At 38.0% G+C, this 22,491-nt stretch overlaps 1 protein-coding gene across 6 annotated transcripts in view; it reads left to right on the top strand.

Moving 5' to 3' along the window:
* SENP6 (SUMO specific peptidase 6) overlaps window positions 1-20,240 on the top strand; it is a 152,456-nt gene extending 132,216 nt beyond the window's left edge. For all 6 annotated transcript variants that reach the window (XM_026654594.1, XM_026654583.1, XM_026654589.1 and 3 more), the window contains 6 exons: window positions 6,164-6,603; window positions 10,089-10,192; window positions 12,014-12,102; window positions 15,504-15,572; window positions 15,667-15,817; window positions 19,307-20,240. In XM_026654594.1, the coding sequence (XP_026510379.1) occupies window positions 6,164-6,603; window positions 10,089-10,192; window positions 12,014-12,102; window positions 15,504-15,572; window positions 15,667-15,817; window positions 19,307-19,516 (1,063 nt within the window). In that variant the 3' untranslated portion in view covers window positions 19,517-20,240. The remainder of the gene's footprint in view (window positions 1-6,163; window positions 6,604-10,088; window positions 10,193-12,013; window positions 12,103-15,503; window positions 15,573-15,666; window positions 15,818-19,306) is intronic.
* The last annotated feature ends 2,251 nt before the right edge of the window (window positions 20,241-22,491 follow it).

Genomic DNA, 22,491 nt, shown 5'->3' with positions numbered 1-22,491 from the left:
AGATTGCACTTCCTCTGATCAAGGCAAGTCACCATATTGGGCTCCACTAATGTAACGCTAGCTGATTATGAAGCAAGTCTTGGAAAAAGCCATTGTACGAGCACTCTCTGCCATGTGGCACAAGGCAGATGTCTGGGCACTTGAGAGAATCTGAGAGACAAAATGGTTATTGCAGCTGAAACTCTGTAATTTGGTACTTCCTTGTCCCTGGAAAGCAGGGTATTGCTTGCTCTGAGAAACAGAGTAAGGAAAAAATAAAAATGTTGAAGATCCAATCCAGTATGGGCCAAGGTAACATCCACTCTGGGGCAGACATGAAAACATGTCTTTCAATGAACTAGTCCCTGTCAGTGGACTTTTTTCATCTGTGGAGTCTGAGGTACTATTGGACAGCATCCAGACACCCAGCATAAGGCTTGTAAGGATCTGACTGGAGGACACCATTAGGATGGTTGAGTCTAAGGCAAGAGATATTTGAAAACCAAGAGGTGCTGGAGACCATGCTGGGATCACAGGACCTATTAAGAATTTCTGGAGTTGGCAGTGAAGATTGTTCAGGTGGAAGAGTACTCTGGAGATGAGGGGACTTCTGTATAAGGTATATGAACTTTCGTTTGTTTATTTCTGCTGATCACGGCTAGTTTTGCAGGCTCATGAATGGGCGAACAGACTTCTGGGTTCATAAGATCATTGCCATAATTGTGAAACTGACAGATGCGGTCTCAAGTGAAAGCAGAAGTCACTCCTACCATGCCCTCCAGCCTCGGCAAGTGTCCTCTATGCCCTGATTGTGCTGCCGCAGCACAGCAACAGCTTTTTATGCCCTCCCCATTCATCCAGCTTTGCTCCACTAGATTCCAGCAGGTAGACAGCTCTCTCTAACCTTCTTCCACTTGAGACTGAATAAGCTGTTTCAAGAAAGGCCAAAGTTTCTGAGAACTAACAGTGGCTAGCTAAGTCATGCCACATGTCCATATGCAAAACTGTAGTCCAGTAATTTTAAAAGTCAAACACTGAAATACAGAAAATGTAAAAGAAGAACGTCATTGCATCAAGCTAGGGCATCTTAGCCCTAGCATGTACTTGCATTATATCTGTTGTTTCATATGCCAGGCTAAGGTATCCGTTCAATTGGCTACCTAGTTGCAAATGCATTTTGTTCTGCTTTTTGCTTAATTCATATCAAAATTTGGGTACAAGCTCATTGTTTGCACACAATTAGAGCAGTTTGCTAACAGCCACAGTCAAGGGGCATGGAATCTCAGATCTTTTCTCCTCTTCCATTGTCCTCACTGCTATTCATTAAGAACTGGTCAATATACAGTTTTCGTACTGCTATAACTATCAGTTGCAGGCGTGATTTTTTTTTAAACTGATACAGTTATATTACTATAACTCCTAAAGTAGATGCAGTTAGACTAGTATAAAAGTGCTATACAAGTATAGTTTATTCCCGTTCAGGAAGGGTAATAAACTACCCTGCTATAACTGCATCCACCCAGGGGGAGTTGTACTGCTTTTTAACTATACCAGAATTATTAAAGCAGCACAGTTTTTGTGTGTAGACAAGGCAGAGCAGTAACCTAAAGTAGAGAATGTATTTTTAACTAAAAAAATTTTGAAATCTGCAAATTTTTGCCAATTCAGACTATTGTCTTTACCAATCAGACCAGAAGTTGATGCTAATATACCTGTGGCCCTATGGAGCCTTCTTATGTGTGTTTAATTTTGGAGCATGTCCTTAAATTATAATCCATGAGAATAACTCAAGTGTGACTTTATCCCTCTGTCCCCCTTGTTATTTGTTTTTGTTTTGTTTGCTGGAGACTTAACTATAAAGGTTATGTTAAGATGCCTGCAATAAATTGTCCAACCTGCTCTTAAAATCCCCAATGATGGAGATTCCACCACCTCCCTACGCAATTTATTCCAGTGATTAACCACGCTGACAGGAAGTTTTTCCTAATCTCCAACCTAAACCGCCCTTGCTGCAATTTAAGATCATTGCTTCTTGTCCTATCCTCAGAGGCTAAGGAGAACAATTTTTCTCCCTTCTCCTTGTAACAACCTTTTATGTACTTGAAAACTGTTATCCTGTCCCCCATAAGTCTTCTCTTTTCCAGACTAAACAAACCCATTTTTTTCAGTCTTCCCTCATAGGTCATGTTTTCTAGACCTTTAATCATTTTTGTTGCTCTTCTCTGGACTGTCTCCAATTTGTCCACATCTTTTCTGAAATGTGGCGCCCAGAACTGGACACAATACTCCAGCTGCCTAATCAGCGCGGAGTAGAGCGGAAGAATTACTTCAGTGTCTTGCTTACAACACTCCTGCTAATACATACCAGAAGGATGTTTGCTTTTTTTGCAACAGTGTTACACTGATGACTCATATTTAGCTTGTGATGCACTGACCCCCAGATCCCTTTCCACAGTACTCCTTCCTAGGCAGTCATTTCCCATTTTGTATGTGTGCAGCTGATTGCTCCTTCTTAATGGAGTACTTTGCATTTGTCCATATCGAATTTCATCCTATTTACTTCAGACCGTTTCTCCAGTTTGTCCAGATCATTTTGAATTTTAATCTGATCTTCCAAAGCACTTGCAATCCCTCCCAGCTTGGTATCGTCCACAAACTTTATAAGTGTACTTTCTGTGCCATTATCTAAATCATCGATGAAGATATTGAACAGAACCGGACCCAGAACTGATCCCTGTGGGACCCCACTCGTTATGCCCTTCCAGCATGACTGAACCACTGATAACTACTCTCTGGGAACGATTTTCCAATCAGTTATTTCTGTCTTTCAGGTTCCAGCATGTTCAGTCCCCTACATCCTCCCATGTATTGGCAAAATATGAGCCCAAAGCATCTCTGATCTGATTTGCATACCGATTTCAAACAATGTTTGTGTAAGTCTCAGCTTCAGATTGTGCTTCCCAGATATGTTTATAAGTGCTGGATGCTTTGTGGCCTCCTTACTATATAGTCTGTTAAGCACTTCCACCTAGCATTCAGAGATGTGCAGAATACAACAAGCAGATATTAAAAAACCCATGTTGCCAATTGTACTGTGATTGCATGTTAGACACTGCCATTTTGTGTTGAGCCTTCCAAGTGCACAAGGATGATGAAAGCACTGAACTGGGACTCAGGAGATCTGGGTCCCAGCTCAGCCACAGGCTTTTTATATGACCGTAAGCAGCCATTTAATCTCTCTTGTCTCAATTTTCCATTTGTGAAATGAGTATTATAATAGTTTCTTACCTTTTATAGCAGTGTTGCAGGGTAAAATTGTTTGAGAGCCATTCAGGCGTTCTGGTGATGGTCATATACATGCTTATATAAACCATCCTGCACCTGCTGGATGTGTAGTTGAACCAACTTCTGTCTGCATTGGGGTATGTCTTTGTGACCCAGGTAAGGAGTGGGTTTGGAGCAGGGCCGGCTCCAGCATTTCTGCCGCCCCAAGCGCAAAAAAAAAAAAAAAAAAAAGCCGCCATCGCGACTGGCGGCGGCAATTGGGGGGAGGAGGGGTGCTGCGATTGGCAGCGGCAGTTCAGCAGCAGGTCCTTCGCTCTAGAGGGAGTGAGGGACCTGCTGCCCCCGAATTGCCGCACATGCCGCCCCTCTCCCTTGGCCGCCCCAAGCACCTGCTTGTTAAGCTGGTGCCTGGAGCCAGCACTGGTTTGGAGGGTCACTGGAAAATCACTGTTGGGATAGAAATCCAGTTAATTTCAGTGATGTAGGAAGGGAAGTGTGTCCTTCGGTCTGTTCCTGAAAAGTGCAGAGTTTTTAAAAATTCTTGCATGATGTATATTGCCTGGCACCTCTGTTGAAGAACTAGGAACCAACTATGATGATCTAGTAAGACTTGCATCACCCAAGCTTTTTCCTTTAAAGTACTCCTGTTCTTGATGGAGTGAGCACAGAATGGACACTTTTTTTTGTTTTTTTTTTTGTTTTCCTTCTGTAACTGCAGCACAATTCAGGTGAACCAGTTACTCAGATCTCTCAACGATCTCAGACGTATTTGCTAGTTGATAAATTGCAGTGTAGAGATCCATTGCAACAGCATACACCGTGAACTTGCCAAACCAAACTGATGCCCGGGGTAATCACACTGATTTTTCTGTGGTCAGCAGAGCTCTTTCTGGTGGTCTGATGCCACATTTGTAAGGACTTGCTCCCCACAAAGGCACATAAAAGTTTTTGGTCTCTTACGAAGGTCTGTAGTCACTGCTGTTCATACCAGGTCTCAGACAACTCTGTATCATCATTCTGTGTCAGGGACCAAACTTAGTGCTCCACCTGGTTAGCTCCATCTTGAGGAACATTTACTCCAAGGACCAGGAAACACCTGGAGAATCCTTCACAATCGTAGGATAAATTCCAATAATTGCTGATCTTCTTTGACTCTACTTTATATGTTGGCAGTACAACTGAGAAGACCTCTGCTAGGCAGCCTGAGGTGATTCACTTTTGTGGAGTTTCAGCCAAAAAGAGCGAACTCTAACTATTTGCCCTGGCCTTCATTTTGAGGATATGTCTTCTCAATTGCTGAGTTTCTGATGGAGTTGCTGGAATTTGACCATCTGCTTCCAGAAAGCCTTTTTGAAATCTCCCACAAGCCACTGTTTCAGGGAGTTCCTCCAGGAACTGTGGGATAAGTATACAGAAGACAGTTGAACTGCAATGGCTGAATAGAGGACTGTGTGGACAGAGAGCAGAATTGACCTCAGAACAGGATGGATAGTTTAGACACAACTGCTCGGATGCAATTTACAGCACTACAATCTTACTGGTTCAGCTGCCAGTGGTTCAACTGTCCAGTGTAGAGACAGCCTAGAAATCAAAATTTGAAACTGATGTTATTTGCATTCAGATGCTAGTAAACAATCAGTCTGTTTATAGAGTTGTGATAAAGTATACAGTTAACAACACATACGAGCAATACTGGAATTTGGCATAGTATCTGCAAGTAAAAAACTTATGGTTGTGCATCTAGTAAGTGCTGGAAGGAATAAGAAATGGGGTAAAATGCAAAAGCACACAAGTGTGATTTTCTAAAAAAAAAAATTAGGAGCCTAAGTGCCATTGACTTTCAATGATACTTAGGCTTTCTGAGTGCCCAAGTCACTTTTTAAAATGGCCCTTAAGTGCCCTGGGAGTCTAAGTGCATTTGAAAATTTTACCCAAAGTCAGTTATTTTCTTAGAGAAAGCCACTAGTTAAAACTCTTTAGCTATGGCTGCATCTGTATAAAGCACTGTTTGGCTTTGTTTTGTTTGTGTTACAATAGCTCCAGGAGAGCTCAATCAGATCACCCCCAATCTCTAATTTGCTGTCACTCCATGTGTGATTGTGTGGAGGTGCAGGTTCTCAGTGAAACTTGTAATGGCAAAGGGATGAAACACCTACTGTGGGAGAAACTGGGGTTTGAATCTCACTTTACAAGATTTGTTTCTGGGTTGGTTGGTTGGCTTGTTTCCTCTGTGTTTTTTTTTTTTTTTTTTTTTGGACACTGTAGTGGAAGAAGTGTAAACTCTCTTCCCTTATGGCTTCACACACTGTGGTGATGGTGGCAGCATTGTCCCCACTTCTTCTTCCTCTGTTCTTCCTCCACCAGAGGTTACATGGTATTGGAAGAGGTGTGTGGGATCATACTTATAATTAGAGGGTTTAGGGAGCTGGAGATTTTGGGCTGGCCATGCCAGCAACAGTCAAGACTGATTGACTGAACATGCAGGCTGGGCTGCAAGTACAGAATCTCCAGGAAAAAAAATGAGATGCAGTTGTAAAATATCAGCTCTGCAGTTAACAAACTAGTCCACACTGGAGGAGGAAAAAATAAGGAAACTTATATATTTAAGCTTCAGAGGAGGAAAAGGAGTATGAACAATGAGTGAAAGAAATATCCAGACAGTGTCCCTGTTTAACTAAACATATCCTATTAATGAGTTTGGTGGCTAGCTAAGTACATGGAATAATTCTGCCTTTGGAGAATGTTATGTATGCTTAAAGCAAATCTGTTCAGGAAAGTGGAAAAACAAACCAACTCCCATCCCCAATACTCGTTGCTAACTACAATTTTTGCCACTTTATTTTTGATAACTTTAAACATTAAATCAATATAAACTTACTAATTTATTTTTCTTTTGCAGTGCTCACTGGTTTTTAGCTGTCATCTGTTTTCCTGGTTTAGAAAAACCCAGATATGAACCAAATCCCCACTACCATGAAAGTGCACCAATGCAAATAAAAGCATCCTCTTCAGAGAGAGAGAGCAGCACTCCATCTCCTTTGCCAAATGAATTGGATTCGTCTTCACAAAGCTCTCCTTCCAAATCTACAGTAAAGAGAACACTGAACAAAAAACTTCCTGTAGCTTTAACTGACACAAACAGGGAAATGGAGGACAGTGAGTCGCTATATTGTAGAAGAAGCCCTTGTAGGGGAAAAAGTGGAATTAAGAAAGTAAATCAAATAGACAGTGATTCAGAAGAACCTAGGACCGTGGAATCTGCATGTCATAAACTTGATCATAGGACTGCAGATGAGAATGGCATGCAGAGTGAATACACAACTGCTGTACAACCTATGGGTATGTACTTTTAAAATCTATTTCGATTACTTTAGGATGAAAGATTTCAGAGAGTTCATATTATCAGAAGAAAGGTATCTCAGCTGTGGAACCTCGGTTCTTCTCTCCTGTACGTATTTATTATTATACAATTTCACATACTTTTTTCTGCATTCAGTGCACAAGATGGACAACTCAGGAAATGAGGTTATTTAATTTTTGTATCCTCCATCTATCAATGTATGGGCCTCTCCCCATCATCTAATCCATGCATGAGTAAGAGATTCATTTCCTCATGAGCTTTCTGTGGTATTTAACACTTTTAAGCATTCGTGTGAATGCTTCACAAAGATGTATTTATCTTTACCATTTCACGGATGGGCACAGCCAGAAAGATGAAGGCCAGCATTTTCAAAAGTGTTCGCTAATTTTTGGGTACCACAGTGATTGGCTGACCAACTTGACACCTCCAGCCTGACTTTTATCTAAGACTCCTGCAGTGGCAGGGAACTGATTAAGTGCACTGGGCCGGACACTGTTGAACCAGAAATCTTTCTGGAGAGACTTTGGCTCTAGTGCTTCAAAGACTTATGTTATGATTAGTCCCATTGACTTCAACTGGATTACTCTCAGTGAGCAAGTTCAGCATCTGCATAAATCTTTGCAGAATGGGGCCCTTGATCTTTCTGATAGTATTACAGAATTAGTGGATGGTGATAATATAGTAAACATTATGCAATTAAATTTTAGTAAAGCTGTTAATACTATCATGAAATATTACTTTAAAAATAATGTAAATTGTCTTGGTTAAGAACATCTCAAAACATTCCGTTAATTTCCAGAAATGGTAGTCATAAATGGGAATGTATTTGAATTGAGAGAGATGTCTAGTGAGGTAATACAGAGATCATGTTAGGTTTGATCTTCGTATGCAGTCTTAATTATGTGGATGAGGGAGTTTAACAGATGATTTAATTTTTCTAGGTTTCACAAGGAATATAATTTCGGTTATTCTATAAATATAAGTATGTATGAAACTTCAAAGTTTCATTAACATTTGATTGTATAAAACTTCAGTGCACAATTGCTGCAGTTGTGTGGCTTTTTCTGTTTCTTTCATTTCCTTTCTGTTCCAAGCAAGAGACTCCCTCAGCTCTTCTGTCCGCATCATAGTGGAAAGGGAAGAGGAGGAAGAAGGAAATGCGTCAAAATGTATTATTACATATTTGATGCCTGTGAATTATTTCTTAAAGTTCGATTTAGACTTCTAAGGGCCTAAGACACTTTTGAATATGGGACTTAAGGGCCATAAGTCATGTAGGTGTGTTTGAAAATTGTACCCATGTTCTCAAAACTTAAATTTGGACGTGTGGTGGCTTTTTCTTTTTTACCTGAAGTTTTTAGCTTGCTTATGCAAAATATCTGCACCTTCAACCTTATTTAAAGGGAATAATATTTCAGAATACTCTACTAGTGGTAAAATAATAATGGCTGGTGAATGTAGTGGCTGGTAAAGTTAAGACTTCAAAATAATTTCTAGAACGACCCCATCTTCATATGCTGCTAACTTCCCTAATTTTAGCCTTTGTGCCTGAAATTTTCCATGCTTGATGTCTGCCTCAAAGTGAAACTTTTTTGAAAAGTTTGAACAAAATATGTATCGTCAAGTGTCTGAGTTATGAGAGGGAGAAGAAAATGCAGTTTTCCCACTATTTTGTTAGTTGTGATTTATGAGGTGGCTCACAGTTGCTAATCCTTTACACTTCAAATTTGACATCCGTAACATTCGTTACATGCTTTGCCCAGTTGCTTTAATAATTCATAAGATGATGGAATTACAGTAGAACCTGAGAGTTATGAACACCAGAGTTACGAACTGACCAGTCAACCACACACCTCATTTGGAACTGGAAGTACATAATCAGGCAGCAGCAGAGACCAAAAAAACAATTACAATACTGTGTTAAACTGCTAAAAAAAATAAAATAAAGGGAAAGCAGCATTTTTCGTTTGCATAGTAATGTTTCAAAGCTGTATTAAGTCAGTGTTCAGTTGTAAACTTTTGAAAGAACAACTATAACGTTTTGTTCAGAGTTATGAACATTTCAGAGTTATGAACACCCTCCATTCCTGAGGTGTTTGTAACTCTGAGGTTCTACTGTATGTTCTAATATCCTTTTCCTCCTTACTCCCCAGGTATCTGTGCCATAGAAAAGTCATATTTTAAACTATTAAGTTAAACCCCTAGATACACTGGGCATAGGTGAACAGCTGTTTAAATGCATAGCTGTGTTTCCAGCTCCAGTTTATCACCAGTCTTGTGATAGTCTCATTCAATCTTATTTCCAGCAGGTGGGGCTTTAAGAAAAATATCAACTATCAGCTTCCCTTTTTTTTTTTTTTTTTTTTTTTTTTTTTTTTTTTTTTTTTTTTTTTTCTTTTTTTTTTTTTTTTTTTTTTTTTTTTTTTTTTTTTTTTTTTTTTTTGTTTTTTTTTTTTTTTTTTTTTTTTTTTTTTTTTTTTTTTTTTTTTTTTAATGAAACTTTCCAGTACTTTATCGTACAGAGAAGTTCGAAAACATGAAACAAGTACGCCAAAGGCTCAGAAACAAGAAGACAAATAAAAAGAAACTCGTATATATTTAACGTGTGTGTGTGTGTGTCTATATCTATATACAAAATATGAGATTTTAAAACAAATCTCATTTATTTGAAGGCCTGTCCCATGACTTTTGAATGCATAGGGTTGGCAGCTATAGCATTGTGAAAAAACCTAGTTTTCTGAATTGCTCCAACTCAGTCATACCAACATTTGTGGGGGAGGGAACAGGTTCTGTAAAAATACACCCCCACTTTCTGTTGCTGCTTTCATCTTTAAAATACCCATTTGGGTTAAGGGAGTGAGTCCTGACCTGTACTTCTAGGCAAATTACTTCAAAACTATGCCTTAGTTAAGTCATGTGTAAAATAGGACCAATAATGTTTTAACTCACCCTTGGCAAGTGCTTTGAATCCTACAAAGAAAAAGGACTTTAAGTACAAAGTATTACCAGTCTTGTTTTGATAGATGCAAGAAGTAAAGCACAGAAAGGGTAACTCGTTTGTGTGGGAAAACATTGAGTACATTAGGCAAAGGTTTCATGGAGAAGAACTGAGCTGTAATGCTGTGATCAAGCAACAAGTCACATAATGTCTCTGCTTTCTCATCTGTAACACTGGTATATTTATTTACCTACTTCACAAGGGCTCTGAGACTAGTGTTTGTAAAGTTCCTTTGGAAATGTAAAGCTTTCAGGAAGTAATGTGCAACGCAGAATTTTGCTAGTGGCATAAACACATGTAGCTTAGTTTCACTAGTTATCATTTTGGTCTAGGTCTAAAGATTTCAAATGCAAAACACTTTCTGAAATGCTATTTGTGAGGAACACTTCACTTAGTCCATTATGAGGTTATAAAAATGATGTTGTATTTGATTTTTAAATGTATGGCTATCTGTGTTTTCTACAGATGGCTTGCACAAAATCAGGCTGAACTATAGCGAAGACTCCACTGATGGCAGTAAACTAAATGAAGATGAGCTTATAGATTTTTCTGAAGATCAAGATAACCAGGTAAAGAATTTAATAATGTTGCTTAGGTAATGTGTACTATTGTTCCCCTTCTGAAGAACAAAAATCAGATTGCATGTGTGAAGAGTGTTTTTAAAAGCAGTATGCAGATAGTAAATTATATATTGTGTGAAACCTAGATTTGACATTTGTAACATTAGAACCTAGAGCATTTGTTGCTCAGTATTAGAATTATACTTGCATTTTAGCTGCTAGAAGACTAACGATATCCTCTTTCACGAAATTGGCTCAGTAAGAATCTGCTGTACAGATCATGCACTATGCTTTGTGCAGTTTTGTTTATTGACCATGGAGTATAATGATTTAGCTGAGGTTTTAAGAGACCAGTGACTAGTACTTTCCCTCAGTTCCTCTGCTTCTGTCTTCATAGCAGGTCCTGGAACCATCCACTCTCTGTTCTTTAAATACCATTCCTTGGCTATAGACAGACTTTGTAGGTAGATGTTAGTTTTTTTTTGTTTTTTTTTTATTAAATTTAAATTGGGGTTTTTGTCTAGGTTTGTCGTCTTTCACTCTCCACTCCCAAATCAGAGGATCAGAAGAAAACATTGGGATTTAAAAAATGTGGGGTCTTAGTGGAAAATGTCCTTTACAAATCCATTGTAGGCCCACTGCTTTGAGATCCTGGGAGGGAGGGCATTCTTCCGGGGCCTGTAAAGGCTGTATTGTCCTTACGGAAGGTGTATACAAAGTTATCCTCCCTTAAGAGGCCATCAGAACTGAACCAGTGCCAGTGCAGGTCTTCACATCTGAAATCAAAGGATCAGAGACCCTCAAATCCTTTCACATAAGTAATAGGAGTCTTCTGTTCTACCATTTATCTCCCTCTCCAAAAAAGAGACTGAGTACATCACACCTTGGGATTGGAGTTTTGTTAAGCAGCATTCTTCCTACTGAGCCCAGGATACTGAATAAGCTTTTTCAAGGTTTGCATTTGTGGTTTTCTTGTGGTCAAAACCTCATATCTGGGCTGAAACCTAAACTACTGTTGCAGATAGACTAAACTAATCTCTCCCAGCTCATGATGGTGCCGTGGTCTGCTTTAAGCCTTCCCCCAAATAGACTCCTTATTGTCTTTTCTCTGGCACTCCCTAAATCCTCAATGAAAAAGAAACCTTTGCTGGGAGCAGATGATTGAGAGGCCCGTAAGAGGGATGGGCAGAGAGTCTGAGTTGGGGTTGGTGGAGGGAGACAGTCAGGAGAATGGTGTAGGCTGTCTTGGCCTCAGTCCCTGCATTTTGGGAGGAGAAGGGGGTATGTTGAATCTTCTTGTTGCAGCAGCAGCTCAGAATTCAGCCTGGATTTGAAGTTACCATTCACATCTATCAGAATTTGCCAGAATTGGAATAGAAACAGGTAAGTTGAGCTAAAATATATAGAGGCTGACTGCAATAGAAACCTTTAAGAAGTCACAGCCATAGATGAAATGTGCATGACACTGATGCCAGAGAACAGCCATCTAAATTCTCCCTCAACTTGGCAACACATTGCATTGTGAGTTGGCTAGTTCCCTCCAAAAGATTTTCAAATAATTTTGCTGTACTTTTTTCTTTTGTTTTTTGAAAAGCCTTCTCCCAATCCTGGTAGGTTTGCTGAGTCTCCTCAATAGGAAATTGACAAGGAGTAATGTTAGCTGAAAGTTTGAGGATGCAAAATTTACTATAATTTGTGGGAGTAAAGTATGCTAAATTTGAGTTCCCTGTCTTAAGTAAATACTATAAATATAGTAAGTAAAATTTGTATTTGCATTCCATTTAAAAAGCAGTTAGCCTATAAACTCCCACAAATATTTTGTTTTTGTAGGAAGACAGCAGCGATGATGGAGGTCTTGTAGATGATAACTGTAATTCAGAGTTGGGACAGTGGCATCTGAAGCCTAATATCTGCATACAGTAAGTATAGAGATATATTGATTAGAACGAGCTTCAAACTAATACAATGTAAAACAGAATGACAGCACTAAGAAGGTGTCACTCAAACTTTATAAGATGCTGCTAACATACTGTTTATATGTTTAGAGGTTTCTATATTTTGCAGTATAATCTAGTTTTAGGATTTTGTGTGGAACTCCTTATGCACTGAAAATAGATATTCCCTTTTGGTTTGCTAAGGTTGAAAGACTTGCTTTTACAAGCATCTGAAGATATTTTTATTCTAATAAAGCTGCTGTTCTTAGTGATTTAGTATTTAGGCTCCAATTCAGCAGACTACTTAAGCGTGTACTTAAGTTCCATCCCTATTTAGCAAAATACATAGGAAATTGCTTACAATTCAACATGTGCCTAAATAGATGTTGAATTAAGGCATTAGTTGTGGGCATCTCAAATTAGCAGGGGAGAATGGGACACATATTAAATAATATAAAGCTAAAATATGTATACAGTCTTCATTTCTTGCCAAAAAAATATTGTGCAGTTATCATCTTTCTTGCACCTCTTTCCCTGACTTACCTGTTAGGTGTATTTCCTTTGCTTTGTTCAGAACAGTCACAACAGAAAATCTGTTACTTCTGTAATTGCTTTTCGCTAAAACATTTCTTTCTATTGCAAACATGAGAACTGGATTCCAAGAACCAGAAAGCTATGAAAAAGCACATTTATTGCCTATCACTAGATTTACTAGTTCACATTTTAAGTGATAAAAATGTAGGCTTCTAAAGTCATAAATACTTTTTAATTAGCATTGATGCCTTTACAGCTTCCCTTCTATTCTTTCTCTACCTTTTAATCCTATTTTTCCTTCCTCATTTTTCCTTTGTGTTATATTATATACTACAAGAAGGAAAAAAATGCAAGTATGTTATAATATTATAATATAAAGCTTACAGTAACAAATACATAATGGTTTAATGCATGTGTATCATCCATAATTAATCATATTTTATGCCCTCTTTATAACAGCAGAAATAAACCTAACTTGTGAGATCTAAGAATATCACAGCTTGAGGTGCAATGGCTTCAAGTTATGGTTTGAAATGAAATACCCCATGCAGATGGTGATTGCCCCCCTTTGACACTGCTCCCACCCAAAATAAAAAGGCTTAATGTGCCATGGATTACCTTTAGCATGATGAACTCTAGTCTGTCTGTAGAAATGGACACATCACTTTAAAAGCCATAAACTCTTTAATGTCGTCACACATAACCATAAGGTCCCTTTTACTAACAAGATCCTCAAAGTGTCATGTCAAAATCTTGGTTTAACAACAACAAAAATAATGTTGGGGTTTCATTTCTTCATTAATTTAAAATGCACCTCTTTCCTGAAACAATATTTTAATATTTAAAAACCCATTGCTTGTGTAAGTAATTTACCTTGTTTCGAAGTTTAAAGGCTGTGCAATTCAAAAATTTTTACAATTACTAGGCTAACATTTTTATTTTTACTATAAACATGGTTAAATATTTCCATTCTACATTGAAAAGTAATTACTTGCAGTAGCATCATCTATAAAAGTATAAGACAGGAGTCCGCAACCTTTCAGAAGTGGTGTGCCGAGTCTTCATTTATTCACTCAAATTTAAGGTTTCGCATGCCACTAATACATTTTAATGTTTTTAGAAGGTCTCTTTCTGTAAGTCTATAATATATAACTAAACTCTTGTTGTATGTAAAGTAAATAAGGTTTTTAAAATGTTTAAGAAGCTTCATTTAAAATTAAATTAAAATACAGAGCCCCCCGGACGGTGGCCAGGACCCGGGCAGTGTGAATGCCACTGAAAATCAGCTTGTGTGCCGCCTTTGGCACAAGTGCCATAGGTTGCCTACCCCGGTATAAGATGTAGTACAAAACAATTTTTGCAGTATCTGAACATTGCATTTGTTTTCTGTTGTTGGGAGTAGGCTGTTCATTTGGGTACATGAATACAAGGTCAAGTTGTCTCCACTGTTAGCAGTGATAAGTATATGAACCAGTAACAAATATTAGTGCAATCTAACTTTTTCAAAAGGTGTTTTGCCTGATTTTTTTTTTATGACTTTTCTTTTGCTTCAACTTTTACTGCCAGTGGTTGGAAAGTTCTGGGAACTAAATGCTCATGCAAAACTTTTTTTCTGTGTTAGGTTCACTGAATAAGTTGAAGAGATAGTTAGGTTTTTTCCCCCAAATATGGGAAACGTGTGTTGTTTTTTTTGTTTTGTTTTGTTTTTTTTAAGTGTAGACATCTGTTATGCCATTGTACTGACTTACAACTTAAAGCAGTAAATGAGTTTCTGAAATATTTGTTTATATTACTTATAAAAAAGAGGACATTGTCATTTTGATACTGACTATATATAACTGTGTATATTAAATCATTAACTGTATTTCTGTTGCAGTTATCTGACAATGTGTACTCTACATTTTCTTCATTGTTTTATTTGCTGTTTTCGTAAAGGGACATTGTCAACTTGAAATCTAGTCAATTTAAAAAAAAAAGTTTAGTAGTATAAGAGATGGAATCTCAGGAATTTACAACTGCATTTTATTTTAAATGTCCTCCTTTTCCCTATTGCTGTGTGAAAGACCCACACAAAAACCAAAATTGATGAAGGCCTAATCCAGCTAAGTGCTTAAGCGCATGCTTCATTTCCAGGATGCCATTAATTTCAATGGGATTAATCACATAATTAAAGTTAAGTACATGCTTAAGATCTGGTAGAGCACTTAAATGACTATACAAGAAGATCAGTGGCACTCACTGTACTCACAGTTTTGTTAAATGCCCGGAGTTACACACTGGAAGAATAGAGTAAGTTTTCTCTAATCTTTCAGTGAGAGTATCTTTAGGTCTTATGTGTAACAAAGGGTATGTCTACACTGCAAAGAAAAACCCGTGGCACTGAGTCTCAGAGCCTGGGTCAATTTACTCAGGCTAGAAATAGCAGTGTAGACATTCCTGCTTGGGTTTGAGCCTGGGCTGTGAAACCTAGCGAGAGGGAAGAGTCTCGGAGCCTGGGCTTCAGCCTGAGCAGTAACATCTACACTGCTATTTCTAGCCCCAAAGCTCAAGACCTGCGAGCCTGAGTCAGTTGATCCAAGCTTTGAAACTCAGCGTAATAAGTTTCTCTTTGCAGTGTATACCTAGCTAATAAGTAAATAATTTTTACACAATGTGATCCTTTAAAATTGACATTTGTAAATAGCCACTAAAGCTTTCTGGACTTAGTGAAATGTTAAATCTAGAGATAACTTATTTTGCACTTATACTGACTTCAAAACAAGTTGTAATATAACTTTTTGTGCTTCTCTAATTGTTGTAAAATGCTTAGTACTTCCCAGAGTGTAAAAAAACAAACTTTTTCTCATTCATAGACCCTGCATTCTGCTTATGGACTCCCTGAGAGGCCCTTCCCGGTCAAATGTTGTGAAAATACTAAGGGAGTAAGTTCTAAACCTGTAATTCCATTTTTTTCAAAAGTTTTAACATTCCATAAGAAAAAAAATAGTCTTGATTTCTGTACACCTTTTGTCACAGATATTTGGAAGTAGAATGGGAAGTCAGGAAAGGTAGTAAAAGAAGTTTCTCCAAAGATGTCATGAAAGGCTCCAATCCAAAAGTGCCACAACAGAACAACTTCAGTGATTGTGGAGTGTATGTACTGCAATATGTGGAGAGCTTTTTTGAGGTAAGTTTACCATGCTTCTCTCATGGTATTTATTTTGTATCCTGCATTAGTCAAATAAAACTTAGTTTAAAGAATGGGAAGCATTCCAGTGCAACAGGATTTATGGGTGTTGTAAAATAAGTTTGCAAGATGAAACAAATCCATTCTGGAAAAGACAATAGTTCTCATATTTAATGATCACACAGAAAAAGTGTCACAACATACAGTTTAGATGATATGGATGTTTCTGAGGAAAACATTAAGAAAAATAATGTTTTCCATTGCTGCATACAGTGCAAACATATTTTTAAATTATGCCTTCAGCAACGCAGTTTTAGGTGAGCCTTGTAATCAATTCAGCTTTAAACACAGAAGAAGCTTCTATTAACATTTTGACAACCTAGTAAGTATATCTAATTCTTGAGGGTTTTTTCTTCCAGTAATCCAGGAAATAGGGTTTTGAATATACTCAGTTACTGTAAACTTCTCTCATTAGACTTCTCACTACACTAGAATTTAAGAAGCTCAGCCACCTGGATGTGCAGTTAAATTACTGAATTGTTACCAGATAAGAACCAAATCCTTGTTGCATTGAAATAAAACATAACTCCCATGATTTCCATAGGACCAGAATTTGACTTTAATTGATAAGCTTCTCTTTTAACTTTCTTACATATTTTATTACTTTTACCTTCAAATTAGAGCCTCATGCACACTTCCATGTGAACTAACCTGGGGAACATGGCAGGCAAGAACTGTCTTCATGATATATTCCTTCTTTGTATGAATCTGCAGTCATGAGGTACTAGAGGTTCCAATTCTTCATATGGTGAAGGAGTTAAGAGGCAACCAAGTTCTGTAATAATTTTCAGCCCACTCACCCTGCAGAATAGTTCCTAAGTTACTACAGACTGAGTCTTTCTCCCTGTCTGGTCTGGCAACATGATTAAAGAAATTGTCAGTCAGGGATGCTCCTTGCCTCTGGCATATCCCCTGTGAGCCACATTATACTGCAGGAAATAACATATGGGGGAGAATTTGGCTCTTAATATTGTACTAGATGCACAGTCATTGAATATTTTTGAATTGATAAATAATCCAGTCAGTTTTGGTTACTAATATATTTGAAAATTACAGAAAAGTCCCAATAATTGTTTCAGCTACCAGGCAAATAGCAGAATTTTTTTTTTAAAAAGTGGTGTTTAAGGTAAAGCAGGGGCCACAACTGTTACTAAAACAAGTGAAGAAAAAGAAATAGAGGAAGGGAAGCAGCTACAGAATGTTATTTCATGTACTTTTTTCCTTAGACATGGATTTATTTCAAATACATCTCTACTCATATTTAAAAACCTAACCTATATATTTTGAAAGTAAAACAGCTTTGACCGACAAATACAATAATTAGGAAACATAAGAGATGTCTCTTTCTTATCATGATAAAAAGTAATTACTGTATATGCTCGTTCATAAGCCAAATTTTTTTAGTAAAAAAGGGAAGCACCAGAGAAGGGGGTCGGCTTATGAACGGGTATGAGAGGGAGAGTTGAGACACAGGCCCTCCCCCCAACAGAGGGAGCAAGGAGAGGCAGCACAGCCAGAAGGGAAGAGGCGGGGCCAGAGTCTCTCCGCTTCTGGCCACGCTGCTTCCCCCCAGCCTCCGAAGCAGCTGTAGCTCCGGGGCTGTAGCTGTGCCACTCGGCCTCGCTCCCCAAAGCAGGCTGTGGCCGCACCACCCAGCATGCCGGAGCATGCTGCAGCCGTGCCGCCCGGCCCAGCCCGCTGGAACATGCTGCGGCCACGCTGCCAGGTCTGGCCCGCCGGAGCAGGCTGCAGCTGCGCTGCCCAGCCTGCCGGAGCAGCTCCATCCAGGTCAGAGACATCCTCCCCTGGCCCTCCCCAGATAAGGTGGGAAGGGATGGGATGGGGAGAGTGTGGGGGTCCCAGGCTAGGGGTGGGGTCATGTGGGGAGTGGTCACGGGTTACTCCCCTGACCCCCAGCTTCTCCCCCCCAAAAAATTTCCCCACCAGTTGCTGTCCCGGCCCATCAGGGTAAGCAGCTGGCGCGCTGGGACACTTTGTTTACTTAGGTTTACCTCCGTGCCTGCAGACGCTCGAGGTAAACAAACCATCTCGGCCCACCAGCAGCTTATCCTGATGGCCCGGGAGCCAAAGTTTGCTGACCCCTGAATTATAGGGTCGGCTTATGAACGGGTTATAAAAAAATTTCCATTTTTACTTCTCCATCTTGGGGGGGGTTGGCTTATAAACGAACCGGCTTATGATCGCGTATATACGGTACAACTGACCATACATTAATCTAACTAAAGGTAAAATGCTTCAGTTATCAGATGCATTGTAGTTGTAGCTATGTCAGTCCCAGGATATTAGATACACAAGGTGGGTGAGGTAACATCTTTTATTGGACCAACTTCTGTTGGTGAAAGGGATTTCAAGATTTTTATATGTGTGAGTTCTAGAATGTGCCATGGAAACCTGCAGTAGTGTATAAATGTTTTATAGTAATCGTTGTAATTTGGTCAGATCTCTTAAAACATAATCATTCAGCACAGTAAAATGTGTGAATGATACATCTCCAATGAGAAAAGAATGATGCTACAAGAAGTGATGCTGGTGACTAAATAGGATAATATCCTTTTCTCTGATCTGTTTAAAGCAGTGCCCAGCAAGGTGGTAAGGAGTGCTGTGCTGCTGAAGGCACTGCTTTTCAGATGAAATGTAAAATTGAAGTTCCTGACTAATTGTGGTCATTAAAGACACTTATATGAGTAGGGGTATTAACCCAAACATCATGATCAAATTCCAGTTTGGGTTATTACATTCAGGCTACCAAAATTTTCCATAAAAATGGTAAGATGGTTTTCTTTTTGTTCAAAATCATTAGTGTTGTTTTTACAGTACTAACATGTGAAAGCAAGGTCTGTGTGTCCAAAAGATTTTGCAGTCTAAATAAAATATTTGTGCAACTTTTGTGTTAATTCAGTCATACTGCTTTGGTTAAACATTAGTGTATGTCAGGTTACTCCATGATTTATTTGAATTTAGGGGGGAGTGTAAAACAAAAATAGAAGTCCATTCCCTGATGCGTGGAGGGGAAGGAGGAAGGAATGTATCTTTTCATTGATGGGTGGAGTGATTCCTATATCAAATTATCTGTAAAGTGGTTTGAGATCTTTTTGGATGGAAGGCACTATTTTACATTTATAAATAGCTTTATGTCATTTCTATTTTCTAAAGTTTCTATAAAATTTAAGCATTTAATAACCAGTATCAATCATCTTACAGATCCTGTGGGAAAACATTTAATGATAGTCAAATATGACTTTGAAAAATCTAGTTCCCCAAGATGATTATAGAGATTCCTTTGTTACTCACTACAGAGCGAGAGAACGTTTTGGTGACAATTCCAGATTCTCAATTGCATTGTCTTGTGTTTAATATCACTGTGTTGTATAAAGATTATGTTATAATACTCATCTGAACTCTTTCCAGAATCCCATTCTCAATTTTGAGCTACCAATGAACTTAACAGACTGGTTTCCACGCCCCAGAATGAAAACTAAACGAGAAGAAGTACGAAACATAATCCTGAAATTGCAGGAACAGCAGAACAAAGAAAAGAAGGGACAGAAGGATCTGCGTTCACCAGAAGTATCTCTGCAGGAAGGAACAGAACAATTTATCAACAGTAGCTCAGACTAAATATTATGTCTGTTGCATGTTAGCTCTGCAGTCAAAAACTGAAATATATTTTATCTTTGTCTGCCCAGACTAAAGAAATGATGGAGTATTCTCTGCTCAAAAGTTATTTGGGAATGTTAATGCCTGTAAAAATGTGTGTCATAAAAGGAATACATTCCCAAAAAGATATGTATTAAGTAAACAAGTTTGTACATATGTTAATGAGGCCAACTTTTTCAGCATTTGTAATTAATTTTTTTCACTTGTTAGGAAGCTTTTGTTATGTATTTCTGTTAATAGAACTTAAATAGCTACTTCTAAACATAAAGCAAATAAAGAAAATATTTATAGGATGAAATGGTTAACTTTTTCTTTTTCAGTAAAATTGTCATGTAACACATAGGGGATGATCTGGTAGCAAGATAATTAATTCATATTGTGACCTTTACATTTGCCCTTACAAGATTATTCTGCTTGATCTACAAACAATGAGTACGTGTCAAAATGCACTGTGACCCCAGAGAGGGTAGTTCACATGCTCACATACAGTATCCAAATGTAAGCAATGTAATTGTTAAATAGGAATGCTTCAGATTTGGGGTCATGAGAAGATATGCATTGCTGTTTAAAAAAAGAAAAAACCACAGTTGCTCTTTGACCAGAGATTACTACTCAAGCAGTATTATAACAGTTTCAAATAAAGTGATCTTGAGTGATACTATTAAATCATATTTTGTGAATCCCAGATGTTGTACAGTTGTATTTTGAAACTTCCCTCACTATAAAATTGTATTTTGGTAAGTGTACTTGGATAGCAGATTGCCCACATTACATTTTCTATGTTACAATTCTGAATGTCACATTCATATGTGCTTTATCTAAGTAATGAACATTTACAAATGTATGATTACTATTTTTTGTAATGTCCACACCAAAAAAAACAAAATATCAGTGTTCATTGCTTGCTTATTTGTTTGTTCTTGATTCTAGGTAGCATCAAATTAAGCTGTTGGAAATAATTAGTTTATTTGGATATTTTCACAGTGTAATCTGATTTTAAGCAATATAAAAACACAGCCTTATAAAGCCAGCATTTCTTGTAGTACAGAACGAAGCCACTACCTTGCACAGCCCTTTAAATATTAAAAAGGTTTTGTTATGCAGATGAGAGAATAAGAACTGTTGTTGCAAGGGTCTTGAATAATTCAGTCCTTCTTTAACATTAATTAATTTATATACAGGGTGGGGGAAATTGCCCCCTCCCATTTAAAAAAAAATCTGCGGGAGAGGTGGGGAAAAGAAAGGTTCACCCCACCCCACCCCGCAGTGTTTTCTCCAAATTCTTTGATTAGTGAGTGTGCTTTGCTGCCCCCTTCTCCTATTGTCAAAGAACGAGGGAATTCAGCTCCCAAGCCCTGTGGGTCCGCTGAGATCAGATAGAGACACTGGACCATCCACATGCAAACTTGTGCTTCTACATCAGCTTTTCACACACTAGACCCTAACAGCATTGCCAAATAACTTGTCCTGCCAGGGAAATCCTGCACAGATAGCTGTCGGTGAACCCACCCTTCAAATAGGGTTTCTCAGAAAGGTACCATGATTGCACAACCTTGGGATGTTACCTTTTGCACAGCTTGACCATGGGATTTGGGGGAGGTTCTGTATATTTCCCCACACCTCTTTTCTCCATGCATGAAGCCTGGACCACACAGGGAGCCCTCAGAGGGGCCTAGGAAAGTGTGGATTGCTACTGATATGTTAGGGAAGATGTGTACACAGAGATTTCCCTTTGCATACAAGTGTGGTTTAACCTCTCTTGTGCATAATATTAAATATGTCATACACATAACTCTAGTCATGTCCTGCATTCTTGCCATTGTCTGGGAAAGTCTATGATAAAAACGGGGTCAGAAAGAAGACAGGAGGGATGGGAAGACAATAAACAGAGTGCAACTAACAATCTAGAATAGTTGCTTATACAAATGCAAGTAAAATCAAAAATACAGGGGGGAAATATTGAGATCTAGATATACTTGCAAATAGAAAACATTTTATTCCTTCTCAATCCAATCTTCCTCCCAATTTTTCCCTAATGAAAGATTCTAATTATATATAATATATCTTAATGTGATCAATATAGCACTGTTCCTTTTATAATAATTGTGGTACAGCTTTCAGGGTTTCTGATACTTTAGAACTATTTCCATTCTCTTCCTAGGAATGGCTTAGAGCTTATTTTTCCCACTTGGGATGCGAGGAATAAAAATGCTTGATTTTATCATTTTAATGTTAAGTCTTGAGACCTTCAGTCATGCAGTAAACTAATACGTATGTTGAATATAGAAAAAAATTTATTTTTTTAATAAAATGTGATAGAAAAATACAGAATTAAGAATTTGACTTATTTAAAACATTTCTTGAATCAGATTATACAAACTTATGTATGTGTGATGTTTGTTTCAGAGAATTACATGTTTTGATAGTTTGAGGGAATTCACCACTGATCATTTGGGACCAGTTTTATTTTACAAAAGTTAGTGCAAAAAACTGAATATTTAAATATCCACTGTGTGTGTGTGTGTGTGTGTGTGTGTGTGTGTGTAAAAGAGAGAGAGAGATATAAAAAAAGAACAACGTTTTAGGTGCATATTTCTTTAAACCATGGTGATAAGATTTAGTATTACAAATACTTTTCAAAAGTAGCATGACTCAGTTGTTCAGTGAAAGCTATCAGGTACCTGACTAATTAGATGTAACTGTTGTATTGGCTTTCATGTTGGATAGAATAACAGTTAAGAATTCTTATACGAGTTTTAGATTACTTTGCATAAAAAATTCATGCCTCTATGGTAAACATTTGGTGGATAACGTCAGAAGTAGAGATGACATTTAAGTCATCCCTTATGACATTCTTAGTTTTCTTGCTTAAGTAGCTACACTAATGTGCACATGTGTGCACACACCTTTTAAAAGCACCAAAAACTGGAAGAAGA

This window comes from Terrapene carolina, unplaced genomic scaffold (assembly GCF_002925995.2).
Source record: "Terrapene carolina triunguis isolate 2854851 unplaced genomic scaffold, T_m_triunguis-2.0 Scaffold42, whole genome shotgun sequence".
In the NCBI taxonomy this organism is placed as follows: domain Eukaryota; kingdom Metazoa; phylum Chordata; order Testudines; family Emydidae; genus Terrapene; species Terrapene triunguis.
This window is presented reverse-complemented; position numbering and strand designations above follow the sequence as displayed.